This window comes from Oncorhynchus mykiss, chromosome 26 (genome assembly GCF_057628025.1).
Source record: "Oncorhynchus mykiss isolate SJ-2025 chromosome 26, ASM5762802v1, whole genome shotgun sequence".
Classification (NCBI taxonomy): Eukaryota; Metazoa; Chordata; class Actinopteri; order Salmoniformes; family Salmonidae; genus Oncorhynchus; species Oncorhynchus mykiss.
In genome coordinates, this window is record NC_143047.1 from 7555411 (window position 1) to 7570950 (window position 15540).

General features: G+C 40.8%; 1 protein-coding gene across 2 annotated transcripts in view; it reads left to right on the plus strand.

The window, feature by feature from the left end:
* The first annotated feature begins 4870 nt into the window (after positions 1–4870).
* Positions 4871–15540, plus strand: part of LOC110506086 (CD151 antigen) — a 91827-nt gene continuing 81157 nt past the window's right edge. The window contains exons 1-2 of one of the 2 annotated variants that reach the window (XM_036963963.2): positions 4871–5092; positions 14726–14822. In XM_036963963.2, the coding sequence (XP_036819858.1) occupies positions 14727–14822 (96 nt within the window). In that variant the 5' untranslated portion in view covers positions 4871–5092; position 14726. The remainder of the gene's footprint in view (positions 5093–14725; positions 14823–15540) is intronic. The other variant, XM_090221790.1, reaches the window with a different exon arrangement.

Below are 15540 nucleotides of genomic sequence, written 5' to 3' on the forward strand. Positions count from 1 at the left end.
AACTGTTGGCTCCCATACTCGCTTGTATCATTTTCTTTATACGGTTAGGCACATATGCTTTTTCGATTGATATAAATGTATTTTGTGTTTGCCTGCTTACTTTTAGTATATCATTTATTTGTTTTATTTAACTAGGCAAGTCAGTTATAAACAAATTCTTAATTTCAATGGCGGCCTAGGAACTTTGGGTTAACTGCCTTGTTCAGGGGCAGAACGACAGACCTAAAATTCAGTACCCTGCTCATCAATCTACACACAATACCCCCATAATAACAGAGAAAAATCTGGTTTAGAAATTTTAGAAATTGTATCAAAAATAAGAAACAGGATAATGAAAGTTCACAGAAATAACAAGTAAAGGTAGCACTATCAATTAGTCATAGTGTTTTTATGGATATCAATTAGTGATTAAAACTCAAACCAAATCGGTAATCGAATTTCTGACAAATCTGTAAGGGAATATCTGCTATTGGCTACAATGGGAAATCATAGTAGTCACAAACCACAGTTGGATTCACAAGTTTGGACAGCACAGTACAGTAAAATACTGCAATGTAGAGTTCAGTAAAGAAAAGTAGAGTGAATTTCAGTACAATAGAGTAGAGTTCAGTACAGTACACAGCAGAGCACACTGGAGTTGAGTACACTATAATGTACTGTGTTGTACGGAACTCTACTCTACTGTTCTGTACTGTACTAATCAAATCAAAATGTATTTGTCACATGCGCTGAATACAACGGGTGTAGACTTATCCGTGAAATACGTTCTTACTAACCTTGCCCAATGATGCAGACTTAAAAAATAATAATGAAAAGAAAAATTGCGCTACAGTGAACAAACATATAAATGCAAGATGTAAAGTGTTGGTCCTATGTTTCATGAGCTGAAATAATAGATCCCAGAAATGTTCCATACACACAAAAAGCGCATTTCTCCTTTGCCAAGATAATCCATCCACCTGACAGCTGTGGCATATCAAGAAGCTGATTAAACAGCATGACCATTACACAGATGCACCTTGTGCTGGGGACAATAAAAGGCCACTCTAAAAAGTGCCGTCACACAAAACAGTGCCACAGAAGTGTGCTCTTCTTGGATGAATCCCGGTTTCAACTGTACTGGGGGTTGTGTGGGCGAGTGGTTTGCTGATGTCAACGTTGTGAGCAGAGTGCCCCATGGTGGCGGTGGGATTATGGTATAAGCTAAGGACATCGAACACAATTGCATTTTATCGATGGCAATTTGAATGCACAGAGATACCGTGATGAGATCCTGAGGCCCATTGTCATGCCATTCATCCGCCATCATCACCTCATGTTTCAGTATGATAATAATAATAATAATAATAAGTACATGTTGCAAGGAAATGTACACAATTCCTGGAAACTGAAAATATCCCAGTTCTTCTATGGCCTGCATACTTACCAGACATGTCAGCCATTGAGCATACTTGGAATGCTCTGGATCGACGTGTACCACAGCGTGTTCCAGTTCCCGCCAATATCCAGCAACTTCGCACAGCCATTGAAGAGGAGAGGGACAACATTCCACAGGCCACAATCAACAGCCTGATCAACTCTATGTGAAGGAGAGGTGTCGTGCTCCATGAGGCAAATGGTGGGCACACCAGACACGGACTGGTTTTCTGATCCATGCCCCTACCTTTTTTTTTAAAGGTATTTGTGAACAACAGATGCTTATCTGTATTACTAGTACTGTGAAATCCATAGATTAGGGCCTGGTGAGTTTATTTAATTTGACTGAGTTCCTTATATGATCTGTAACTCAGTAAAATCTTTGATATTGTTGCATTTCGCTTTTATATTTTTGTTAAGTGTATATACAGGGAGTACCAGTACCAGATCAATGTGCAGGGGTATGAGGTATTTGAGGTTTGGCTATTTAGCAGTCTTATGGCTTGGGGGCAGAAGCTGTCTCGGAGCATCTTGGTCCGTGAGCCGATGCTATGGTACTGTTTGCTGGACGGTAGCAGAGTGAACAGTATATGGCTGGCTGGCTAGCGTCTTCTGCAATTTTTTGGACCTTCCTCTGACACCGGCTAATACAGAGGTCCTGGATGGCAGGGAGCTCGGCCCCAGTGATGTACTGGGCTGTCTGCATCCCCCTCTGTAGCTCTTTGCGTGCTCCCACCTCTTTCTCCTGTAGTCCACGATCAGCTGCTTGGTCTTACTGACGTTGAGAGGTTGCTGTCATGGCATCCCACTGCCAAGTCTCTGACCTCATCCCTGTAGGCTCTCATCGCTGTCGGTGGTCAGGCCTACCACTGTCGTGTCGTCAGCAAACTTGATGATGGTGTTGGAGTCGTGCGTGGCAATGCAGTCGTGGGTAAACAGGGAGTACAGGAGGGGACTGAGCACACACCCTTGAGGGGCCCCCGTGTTGAGGGTCTGGGTGGCGGATGTGCTGGTGCCTATCTTCACCACCTGGTCCATGCAGTCAGGAAGTCCAGGATCCAGTTACAGAGGGAGGTATTCAGTCACATGTTCCCCAGGTTGGTGATGAGCTTGGAGGGGACTATGGTGTTGAACACTGAGCTGAAGTCTATGAACAGCATTCTCACATAGTTATTTCCCCTCTTGTCCAGGTGGGAGAGAGCAGTGTGAAGTGCAATTGAGATTGCGTCATCTGGGGATCTATTGGGATGGTATGCGAATTGGTGTGGGTCCAGGATGTCTGGGTTGACGGTGTTATGACCAGCCTTTCAAAGCACTTCATAATAATAGATGTGAGTGCTACAGGGTGATAGTCATTTAGGCAGGTTACCTTGGAGTTCTTAGGAACAGGGACAATGGTGGTCAGCTTGAAACATGCTGGAATTAGGGGAGATTGGGGAGATTGGTCTGCACATGCTTTTGTAACAGCATTGCTTCCGTCCCTCTCCTCACCCCTACCTGGGCTCGAACCAGGGACCCTCTGCACACATCAACAATAGTCACCCACGAAGCATCGTTACCCATCGCTCCACAAAAGCCGCGGCCCTTGTAGAGCAAGAGGAACAACTACTTTAAGGCCTCAGAGCGAATGACATCACCGATTGAAACGCTATTAGTTTATTGTGTAACCGATGTGAACTGGCTAGCTAGTTAGCGGTGGTGCGCGCTAATAGCGTTTCAATCGGTGACGTCACTTGCTCTGAGACCTTGAAGTAGTGGTTCTCTTGCTCTGCAAGGGCCGCGGTTTCTGTGGAGCGATGGGTAACAATGCTTCGTGGGTCTCAGAGCGAGTGACGTCACCGATTGAAACGCTATTAGCGAACACCACCGCTAACTAGCTAGCCATTTCACATCGGTTACACTTTGAAAACGCACCCTGGTATTCCGTTTGCCACGGCGGTCTTGCAAGTGTTAACCGGTTTGAAAGATGTACTCACATTGGTCATGGAGAGTGAGATCAAACAGTCATCCGGAACGCAGTGACTTTCACGCAACACTCAGTGTTGTATTCTTTGTATCGAGCATAAAAGGCATTTAGTTCATTTGAGAATTGTGCATCACTGGGCATCTCACGGCCAGGTTTCTCTTTGTAATCCATTATAGTCTGCAAGCTCTGCCACATACAACAACCATCGGAGCCAGTGTAATAGAATTCCACGTTCCTCCAATATTTGTCCTTTTGCATGTTTGATGTCGGAGATCGTAGCTTTACTGTATGCCTCCAAGTCCGTGTCCTGTTTCTTGTAAGCGGTAGCCCTGCGCGGATATTGCCTGTATTCCATGGTTTTTGGTTCATCGGACCACTTCTGTATTGAGCGCATCACTGATTTTTCCTAATTGAGCTTTTGTTTGTAAACAGGAAGCAGGAGAATATAATCATGGTCAGATTTGCTGAAGGGAGGAGGAGAAAGGGCCTTATAAGCGTTTCTGTGGGTACAATGAAAGTGTTCTAGAGTTTTAGTGCCCCTAAAGGCGCAGGAGACTTGTTGGTAAAAGTGAGGTAGAATGGATTTGACTCCCTGCATTAAAGTCTCCGCCCACCAGAAACACTGCTTCTGGGTGAGCGGTTTCTTGTTTGTTTACGGCCCCATGCAGTTCGTTGAGTGCCAAAGTGGTGTTGGCTTGTGGAGGGATGTATACAGCCGTGATGAATATGGATGACAACTCTCTTGGTAGATTAAAGGGTCTGCAGCTTACCATGAGGTATTCTATATCAGGTGAGCAAAAGGTTGTGATTTCCTTCAAGATTTGTTTATGAAGAGACACACTGTACTCTACTTTGCTGTTCTTGGATGTCCAAACTTGTGAAACATAAATGTCTATGATTGGTTCAGACTTGGTCCGAACCAGACCAACCAAATTTGGTCTTGTTTGGGGACAGAGCTCATTAAAAGAATAGCCAGTGTGTAGAATAATACCCAAACATGCAAAGGAGGATATTGCATATTTTTACATTTGTGTACCTATTTAGGATACATCACCATTAAGAGAATGACATTCATATTCAGAACTATTAATTTATGTGTAGTATAAATCAGGGACCCATGATGAAATTCAGTTACCTCAATTATGTGACTTGGTGAAAATCCAGTTCACTTACTATATAGTTCAATAAGCAAAATATATTTTTTTCAAAGTCAATGTGTCATGTCATAGCCAGCGGACACCCCATTCTTTCTGCAGACATCCTTGTATCTTAATTCAGAGCAGATATTTAATAGTTTTCAGGAAAAAACGGGAACACACAGAATAGAGCGCACAGCTCTTCCAGTAAATATTAACATTTACAGTGAACATTATTAAAAGTAGTCCTTGCGCATAGAGTTATGGTTTGTTCAACTTTGAAATCAATGTTCATTTTTTGTTTGGCAATACGTTTAAAAAATCCGTTCCCCGTTCGCAAAGCAGCAACAGAATTGCCTCAGGGCTTGAAAAAAAAAAGCAAGGTGATTGGGGTGGAGTCGACACGACCTACTGTGCAGTCACAGACTCCAGTGGACTAGCTACTCACAAGTTTAGCATTTTGCGCTTTGGTTTGGACAATTGAAGGAATCCCTGAAAATATATAGTTTTAAACGTCTCTATCTATTATTTTGGATACATCAACGCCTTGCTACTTGTAACAACACAGCCGCAGGTAGGTACGGAGCAGCAGCTTCAAGCTTGTTACTTTGTAAAACATTAACATGTTCGACAGCCACAATGTTGCAATTCACAGAAAAGTTTAATTTAAACGTCCCGTTTTGGATTATAATGCAGCCTATTTATTTATTATTTTAGTGATACCAAGCAGGGTTTAAATATCAATTTGAACGTATTACTGCGGGAAAGTGATTGTTGTCTAGCTAACTTTAGCATGTAGGCTAGGTTAGTTCACAGGAACACAGTAATTATATATTATTTGTGAATCGGAGTTACGCAGTCAGTGATTACGTACGCCAAATATTCTTCAGAACAGGGATCATCAACTAAATCTCCCCCTGCCCGACTTGCTTGTTAGTGGAGATTTCCGCTCTTCACTCCGTTGTCAGTTTAGCCTACATTTCACTGATCTTCGTAGCAGAAAGCATGTTGTGTGTGTCCTTCAAGGCAGCTGTCAATGATTACGTTAACCTGCGTTTAATTGTTTTTATTTTTATGGCGGTTTGATCACGGGGGAGGCACTAGTAATGTCTGCAGTTTTCGTTTTGGCTATTTGTTTCAAGTGTATTAGTCTATAAATAAATTTCTTTGCAAAATTCGTCATCTCCCCCATGTCTTATTCGACTAGTAGTTGTTCTGAAATGTTTATTGCTTGCCTACATTTTACTCCCTCTATGGGCGGAGCATATAAGAATGCAAGAAGCCCGAACAGATATAATATTTGACTAAAACATTTCGTTATTTCAAACCTTGGCTCACATTTTGTATGGTCACATACAGTGCCATGCAAAAGTATGCACACCCTTTGGAATTCTTTTCATTTTAATGTGTTACAAAGTGGGATTAAAATGTATATTATTGTCTTTTTTTTTTGTCAACAATCTACACAACACTAATGTCAAAGTGTAAGATTTTTTTTGTTTCTTGGGGGGGGGGGGTAAATACACAATTCATAACTAAAATCTAGTCGTTGTGTAAGTATTCAGCCCCTTTGTTTAGACATTTAAATTAGTTCAGGAGTACAATGTGGCTTAACAAATACAGTTGAATCCCACTTTGTAAAACAATAAAATGAGAAGAAATCCAAAGGGTCTGAAGACTGGTAATACTTTGGAATAGATAAATAAAATCACCCGCTGTCCGCCAGTGGTGGAACCCTGCTTGAGAACATGGTTTATTACCCAACCTATTTTCTTTTGTTCTTTGTCATGTAGCCTATTTTGTATGACAGTTGCATGCAATTCAAAGGCTATAATTGTAATTTATGGCGTTTCAATGAGGTGCTTCATTTGAATTTGTTAACAAACTATTGTACACTGTAATAAGTATCAAATTGTATTCGTCACATGTGCCGAATACAACAGGTACACCTTATAGTGTAATGCTTACTGACAAATTCTTAACCAACAATGCAGTTTTAAGAAAAATACATAAAATAAATAAAAGTAACAAATAATTAAAGGGCAGCAGTAAAATAACAACAATAGCGAGGCTATATACAGGGGGTACCGGTGCGGGGGCACCAGTTAGTTGAGGTAATATGTACATGTAGGTAGAGTTATTAAAGTGACTATGCATAAACAGAGTAGCAGCAGAGTAAAAGAGGGGGGGGGGGGGGGTGCCCTCTTCATGACTGTCTTGGTGTGCTTGGACCATGTTAGATTGTTGGTGATGTGGACACCAAGCAACTTGAAGCTCTCAACCTGCTCCACGACAGCCCCGTCGATGAGAATGGGGACGGGCTCGGTCCTCCTTTTCCTGTAGTCCACAATCATCTCCTTTTTAAAAAAAAATATTTTTTAAAATAATTATTTATTACAAAAACACCAAGGAAGGGGTAACATTAAAGTATTACATAAAGGTCAAAACACTATCAAACATGTATCAGTCTTTGCGCAACAGAGCCATCCTTATGTGTGAGGGTGCGTGTGCATGATAGTGATATGAAATAAATGTCATAGTTTCCTCTTCCATGATCACAATCTTGTGAAGCCCAAACCCTCCAAGATCCCCCCACAGTTCCCCAAAAGTTCTCCCTCAACCATTCGAGACACCTACCACAGCACCCCCCCCCCCCTCCCAGAAAAAAAACTAATTCATTCCATTCCCCACCCCCAAGAACCCCCCAATGCACCAACAACCAAGAGAATGAACTGAAGAGAAATAGGAAAAGACAGAAGAAAACAGCAAACAACAATGCAAAAAATAATACATTTAAAACAAAGGACATCAAGGACAACTGAAATCATAACATATGAAGTAGGCATTGCTGTTTGTGTGCATGTCTGGCACTATTACATGTGTATATGCATGTGTACAAACACCTGTACGGCATCAGCCTCAGGCAAACCGGCATTAGTTGTAAAAACACTGCCACTTAGTATCATTCAATGTACTTTTATTATGTTGTATTTGGACTTTTTTCCCCCTTCATCATTCTCTCTCTCACACAGCAACTCCACTCCCACTTGTCTCCAATTCCACATCCCAACCCTCAGCTTCCCTCAGCCCATCCCATCTATCTCTGCTGGCCACCCACTTCGTGTTTCTACGCAACACATACCATTCAACTATGCTATGATGTTTAACGTACAATTTGAATCTATCTAATCGAATAGAATCTACAGATTGCGTGTTGAAGATAAATACTTTACTAAGAGTTAGTATATTAGTAATTGACTGACCCGGTCTCTCCAGATCTCCTAACAGTACTATTTCTAGGGTCAATTTTGGATCAATGCTATTTTCAGCCATACCTGAGACCAGAAACAGGCTACCTGAAGGCAATACCAAAATAAAAGGTTTATTGATTTTGTATCCTCACAACAAAATCTACAGAGCTTCAATGATTTTATGCTCCAAATATTCAACATTTTGTTGGTGAAAAGAATTCTCTATAATAATTTTAGCTGAAAAGCACAAAGTCTTGAATGTTACGTTGTTTTATATATCAACTCATACACCCTATACCATGGAATCGGTACATCAAAAATCTCTTCCCAACTATTTTGTAATCTGTATGGCACAGTTGTCAATATCCTGGTCCTCAAATGAAACTGGTATACTTTCCTATTTATGCACATTTTATTCCTCTGTCAGTTTTGATCCTTTATATTGGGCAGACAGACCAGTTCCCTACCTCCTCCATTTTTGGGGCAATGCTGTAATCAATTGGTTGTACTCTTAGATTGAGCAGACCTTACTGTACAATTTTGATAACTCCATGAAGGCCATAACTCTACCATTACAATTTACAATATCATTTAAGAACAAAATACCCTTTTCAAACATCTTTCCCATAAATACAGCTTTTTGAGTTCACCCATAATATTTGCTCTATCTTTTCAGGGGGATGAAATTGAAATTGTAGCCAGCTCTGCAATGCTTGTTTGAAAAAGACAGATACTTAGAAAAAAGTATAATTTTCAGTTAATCGAAAATGAGATCTGCACAAAGTCAAAAAGGTCATTTTTAAACAATGGATGAGCTTTTCTTATTAATCTACTTGAGAACCATTTAGGGTTCAAATAAAACTTTTGAATGAGTGAAGCTTTTAGAGAGATGTTTAGTGCTTTTATATTTAATAATTGCAACCCACCCAATTCATATTCATTATATAGATAGGCTAATTTTATTTTGTCTGGTTTAGCTTCCCAGATAAAGCGAAATATTTTTTGCTCATATGATTTGAAAAACAAATCATCAGGAGTAGGCAGCGCCATAAGTGAGTAAACTGAGATATGACTAAGGAGTTAATCAGGGCAATTTTTCCATAAATAGACAGGTATTTACCTCCATGGTTGCAGGATCTTGTCTATTCTTCAAGTTTTCTATTGAAATTCATTGTGGAGTGTTTTGTGATATGAATACCGAGTATGTCTACTTCACCATCAGCCCATTTTATAGGTAAGCTGCAAGGTAATGTAAAATGTGTATTTTTTTAAGGATCCAATACGTAATATTGTACACTTATCATAATTAGGTTTTAGTCCAGAGAGTACAGAAAAGTTATCTAGATCTTTAATGAGACATTGCAGGGATCAAGCTTGCGGACTTAACATAAAACCCTGAGTCAGTGGCATACATGGACACCTTTTGTTTTTAAGCCTTGGATTTCTAATCCTCTAATGTTGTCATTGGATCTGATTTTTAATTGCTAGCATTTCGATGGCCATAACGAATAGATATGGTGACAGCGGACACCCTTGTTTAACACCTCTTGACAATCCCAAATCTCTGAGAAGTAGCCGTTATTTACTATTTTACACCTGGGGTTGCTATACATTATTTTTACCCATTTTATAAGAGAATTACTGAAATTGAAAAAATTCAGGCATTTATAAATAAAATCCAGGCTTACTTTATCCAATGCCTTTTCAAAATCTGCTATAAATACCAATCATCTCCTTTGTTTTGATCACCTTGAGGGAGAGGTTGTTGTCCTGGCACGTTGTTGTCCTGCCACATGGCCAGGTCTCTGACCTCCCTATAGGCTGTCTCGTCGTTGTCATTGATGTTGTTGTGTCATCGGCAAACTTAATGATGGTGTTGGAGTCGTGCCTGGCCGTGCATTCATGAGTGAACTGGGAGTACAGGAGGGGACTGAGCACACACCCCTGTGGGGCTCCTGTGTTGAGGATCAGTGTGGCGGATGCGTTGTTACCTAACCTTACCACGTGGGAGCGGCCCGTCAGGAAGTCCAGGATCCATGGCAAAGGGAGGTGTTTAGTCCCAGGGTCCTTGGCTTAGTGATGAGCTTTGAGGACACTATGGTGTTGAATGCTGAGCTGTAGCCAATGAATAGTATTCTCACATAGGTGTTCCTTTTGTCCAGGTGTGAAAGGGCAGTGTGGAGTGCAATAGAGATTGCATCATCTGTGTATCTGTTGGGGCGATATGCAAATTGGAGTGGGTCTCGGGTTTCTGGGATAATGTTGTTGTGAGCCATTACCAGCCTTTCAAAGCACTAGCTACAGACGTGAGTGCTAAGGGTTGGTAGTCATTTAGGCATGTTACCTTAGTCCCTGTGCCCAAGACACTATGGTGGTCTGCTTCAAACATGTTGGTATTACGGACTCAGACAGGGAGAGGTTGAAAATGTCACTGAAGACACTTGCCAGTTGGTCAGTGCATGATAATCCATATGGCCCTGCGGCCTTGTGAATGTTGCTCGCTGTTCTGATTTCTAGAAGCTCTTTTCGGTCATAAGACACGTTGGCAGAAACATTATGTACAAAATAAGTCACATATAACACAAAAAAACATGCACAATTGGTTATGGGATTGTAAAACGTCAGTCATCTCCTTCAGCGCCATTTCTTAATATGCAAGTTGTTTGCAAAATACCCCAAAAACTATATATGAATTATTTGAATGTCTTTTATTTATCATTAATCTAATTAATAATAGTTTGACTAAGCACGTATAGGCCTATAGCCAATATAAAATAAAATAAAATAATAAAAAAAATAAAAAATAAAATAAAATATAAAAGTATGCGAATGTGAAGGAACATGGTTTTCTTTTGTCAAGTCCTAAACATGTCTGGAACTGGAAGGGTTCAATGCCTTCAAATACTTGAATGATCCGTCATGCACAGGAGAGAAGTCGGTGATTACTCATAAGTTGTGAGCCTATTTCACACAGGTGTGGTGTGTCTGGGGGTATTTCTGCTTGTCAGCGGTCTTGTATTGAGCGGTAGGCGACTCAATTAAGATTTGAAAGAAAAAGGGGGATTTCAGTGTTCAGTGTTCAAAATTTGAACATTCATGTACGTTCTCAGTGTTTTGAACCCTGTGTATTGAAAGAGCCTTTAGATTTTTGTATGTCTCAGATTTTGAATTTTAAGTTGGACCTCTAGTGCATTGTCCTTCTCCTGTATACATTCATTTTCTTTACTCAGCTGTACCATTTATGTACATAATACAAGAATGAGTTCCTGTCAAAGGTTTGTTTGAATTTAATCAACAGGGACACACTAAAGGGGTCCACCCTAACAGATGGTCAACAGACACAGGGCAGGTTCAGTCAACTGACCCCCACACAAATACAGGCCTACACACACTGTAAAACCACGAATGCTTGATGACGTAATCTACATTGTCTGCTAATGCCAAATGTAAGCATGGTGTGCTTACTTAATAAGTTGCTGGATATGGAGTTCTCTATATTAGATGCCAGAAAAGTTATTCCACCAGAAATAGCTTTGGCTACTGTATGTTTAACATTTTGGTTTTGGAGACACACAAGTGTGATAGGGATGTTAATGTCAGCAAGTCCTATTCATGCCCGCATCCTTTTTGTGGGCCATGTGTGACTATTTTTTAAAAACGTTTATGTATTCTTTGGTGACCATGCCCTCCTTTTCCCTGTGGATATAAACTCTGTATGATCTCACTGGTTTTATGCTCCTCAACCCACCTGAAAGGGCATCCACAGACACAAATTAACTCAATGACTAAGCGTGTAACTCATTGGGGTGTTGACTATATATGTTCAGACCAACTTTTGATCTCATATATAGAGAGACAATGTTATAGATATGACCTTTTATCAAATAAATCCAAATCAATTATTGGTCACATGAATTAAGTATGCACTCTCACAGTAAAAGACGGTAATGGTCAGATCATGCAGCATGAGAACGCATGATGCTGCTGTGCTCAGTGTTATAGTGAATATAAGCCCATTCAAACAGCTCAGTACAGCACAATGCAAATGCGTCTTCATTCCACAGCTGTTGTTTGCTTTGTAACCTCTTCCCTATGCTGGCCGGCAGTAGCCTATTACATTAGGCTCTGAGAAGGCTGTCTTGCATTTGTGTGTGTGTGCGCACGAGTGGTGTAGAGAAGGCAGTGAAATTACAGTAGAGAAGGCTCTTATATTTGTATTACAGAAAGCTTAGACTAGTACACTCTGGTGCGGCCTGTGTGTGTGGGAGAGACAGAGAGAGACAGACGGAGGAGGGGGAGAGGGCAGGTCTAGACTTGACCGATGAGTTAAAGGTGCTGTATGGCCTTTGCATGCCTCCGGAGGCTCCGCAATTGCGTCACACCCTCCATACGGAGCCTCAAACCACGTTTTTTGTTTAACTTGGGTCAAATGTTTCAGGTAGCTTTTCACAAACTTCCCACAATAAGTTGGGTGAATTTTGTCCCATTCCTCCTGATAGAGCTGGTGTAACGGAGTCAGGCTTGTAGGCCTCGCACATGATTTTTCAGTTCTGCCCACAAATTTTCTATGGGCTTGAGGTCAGGGCTTTGTGATGGCCACTCCAATACCTTGACTTTGTTGTCCTTAAGCCATTTTGCTAGAACTTTGGAAGTATGCTTGGGGTCATTGTCCATTTGGACGACCCATTTGCAACCAAGCTTTAACTTCCAAACTGATGTCTTGTGGATATATTGAAGCGACATCCCATCATTTTCCAGCTTCATGACGCCATCTATTTTGTGATGTGCACCAGTCCCTCCTGCAGCAAAGCACCCCCACAACATGATGCTGCCACCCCTGTTCTTCACAGTTGGGATGGTGTTTGGCTTGCAAGCCTCCCTTTTTCTCTCCAAATATAACGATGGTCATTATGGCCAAACAGTTCTATTTTTTTTCATCAGATCAGATGACATTTCCCCAAAAAGTACGATCTTGTGTAGTTGCAAACCGTAGTCTGTCTTTTTTAATGGCGGTTTTGGAGCAGTGGCTTCTTCCCTGCTGAGCGGCCTTTCAGGTTATGTCGATATAGGACTCGTTTTTCTGTGGATATAGATACCTTTGTACCTGTTTCCTCCAGCATCTTCACAAGGTCCTTTGCTGTTGTTCTGGGATTGATTTGCACTTTACGCACCAATGCACGTTCATCTCTAGGAGACAGAACACGTCTTCTTCCTGAGCGGTATGACGGCTGCGTGGTCCCATGGTGTTTATACTTGCGTACTATTGTTTGTACAGATGAACGTGGTACCTTCAGGCGTTTGGAAATTGCTGAAATTGAATTTAGGCAATTACTGAACTGATCAATTGGCTCAGTTGGGAACAGAACCCGGTTTCAACCGGTCCCAAGATTAAAGTGATCACAACTGCAGCTGTTGGATCACTTCAGAGTTCGTATCTACACCATAATCAAGATGCTGGATGGACTGCAGCTATGCCTGACACAAAGATCTATCGCGGACACGAAAATTATGTTATTGCGCATGGATACAATGCACCTCATTTTGGCCAGATAGTCTGCTGACTTACTTCCCTAAAGTGACTCCGACTCGACTACTATTCCCCTATTACTTTACTTCAGAGATTGGAAACCACTAGCCTAGCTACTAGTTACTTTGTTTACTTCCTGTTGTCTTGGTTTCCTTTCTTGAAGTCCAATAGTAAGACGCTCCTTCGTCCCGCCTCTTCTAATCATCAATCTTAGAACCACGAAGCAGCATATCAATGGATTACAGGTAATATGGAAGATCTTTGCGCTAGAACGAAGTATGTCTTTTATTTTTGACATTTTACATTTGTACAAATTTATTTTGCAGTTCAATGCAGAGACACCAGTGGTTGTTTATGTTATGATAAATAGACGTTGTTTGTCACGCATTTTTAAAAATACAGAAACCTAAAAACTGTCTGGGGTAGCGTTACTGACAAATGTCCAGTGTTTATAAAGGGCCCAGAAGTGTGTTTGGGGCAACTTACCCTTTAAGCCCAGTTGCATTGAAACATTGGGAGAGTGTGTTGATATCCCTAATATTTTAATGAACACAAGCATAAATGTATTTTTGTTAAGATTTAAGTATGCATCTAGCCATCTGCCAAGATTAGGAACAATTAGAAACTTATAGAAAATTCTGTACTCCATGACGTTTGGAGTGGACAGGTAGTAGTTGATGCAGAGAGAGAAGAATTAGATCAGGGTTCAGGGATAGAAGACCGACAAGTGGTGGAGAAAAATGCAAACAAACGAGGGACAAGATACAACAGTTCAGAGGGAGATTTGAAACTTTCTTCAGATAGGCTTTAGGGAAGTCAAGTTGAACTAATTAACTAAAATAGCAGTGCAGCAAATGTGAATGAGCTCTCAGTTAATTCATAGAAATGTGTGTGTGTGTGTGTGTGTGTTATGGTCTTTGTGTATGGCTTCTTAAATAAAGTCACAACTTCCCATGAAAAATGTATATTTAATAATAATTAGGGCAGTATGTTAAAAATATTTTAAGACATAAATCAAAAAGTTCACTTTTGCTATTAATAATATTTTTTACATTGAATAAATCTTATTTAACATGTTTTATTTCATAGTATAAACATACTCCATATTTTAGAGCACACTATAAGGAGTATAATGACACCAAGATGTTGTTCCTACCATGTATGGCTCGCGGATCATATACAAGCCTCCTTTAAGGCCCTATGTCAAAAAAATAGATTTTCTCAATAATGGTTTGTGATACGAATGTAAAAAGCATGTTAAACATCCTTACTCCAATAAAGTTTTTATTTGAGAATTGCCTGAACGATCTGTGATAGCAAAAAATAGGATTACTCTGTGTCTGGGGAAACTGGCCCCAAAAAAAACAACAACAGATTCAAGGTTAACTGTTTGAACATTTTCAAATCCACCTCTCTCTTTCTCCTGCAGCATGGGGGCACCACCAACAGCGTACGACGAGAAGAAGGAAACATGTGGGACCGTCTGTCTGAAGTACCTCCTATTCACATTCAACTTCCTTTTCTGGGTGAGTCTGTCTGTGTGCCTGCATGTGACTTTCATGCTGGGGAACATATTTCCGGTGTGTTGGTCTGTGGACAACACCACCAGGCATTCCATCCCACGTTCACTATCACACAACTGTGCTACCCAGCCCACTAGACTGAACAGCTAGTCAGCCACACTGGGGGAATCCACCAGGGAAATCTCAAATTCTACTACAATTACGATTCTGTTCCTTTACAATGTTGTCAGTGTCAAGATAACATTATGTTGGGGTGATATTTAAGTTAGCAGCAGCTACTGTATTTCCTCTGTGAAATCTTATTTAATATATCTAATGCAGTGCCTTCAGACAGTATTCACACTCCTTGACACCCCCCCCGCCCCCCCACATTGAATATCCCTTTGAGCATGTTGAAGTTATTAATTACTGTTTGGATGGTGTATCAGTTCACCCAGTCACTAGATAGATACAGGCGTCCTTCCTAACTCAGTTGTCAGAGAGGAAGGAAACCACTCAGGGATTTCACCATGAGGCCAATGGTGACTTTTAAAACAGTTACTGCGTTTTAATGGCTTTTAGGTTCTAATTAAACAGAGTAAAAAATCTCACGGACAACTATGAAAAGCTCAGACCAAGTTTATTTACACAAGTGCTGGTATTTAACCCTTTCTCCTCTGCTGAGTCTCCGTACACATCTGAACAGCAATACACCTCTGTTGCTTAACAGAACTCCCTCACT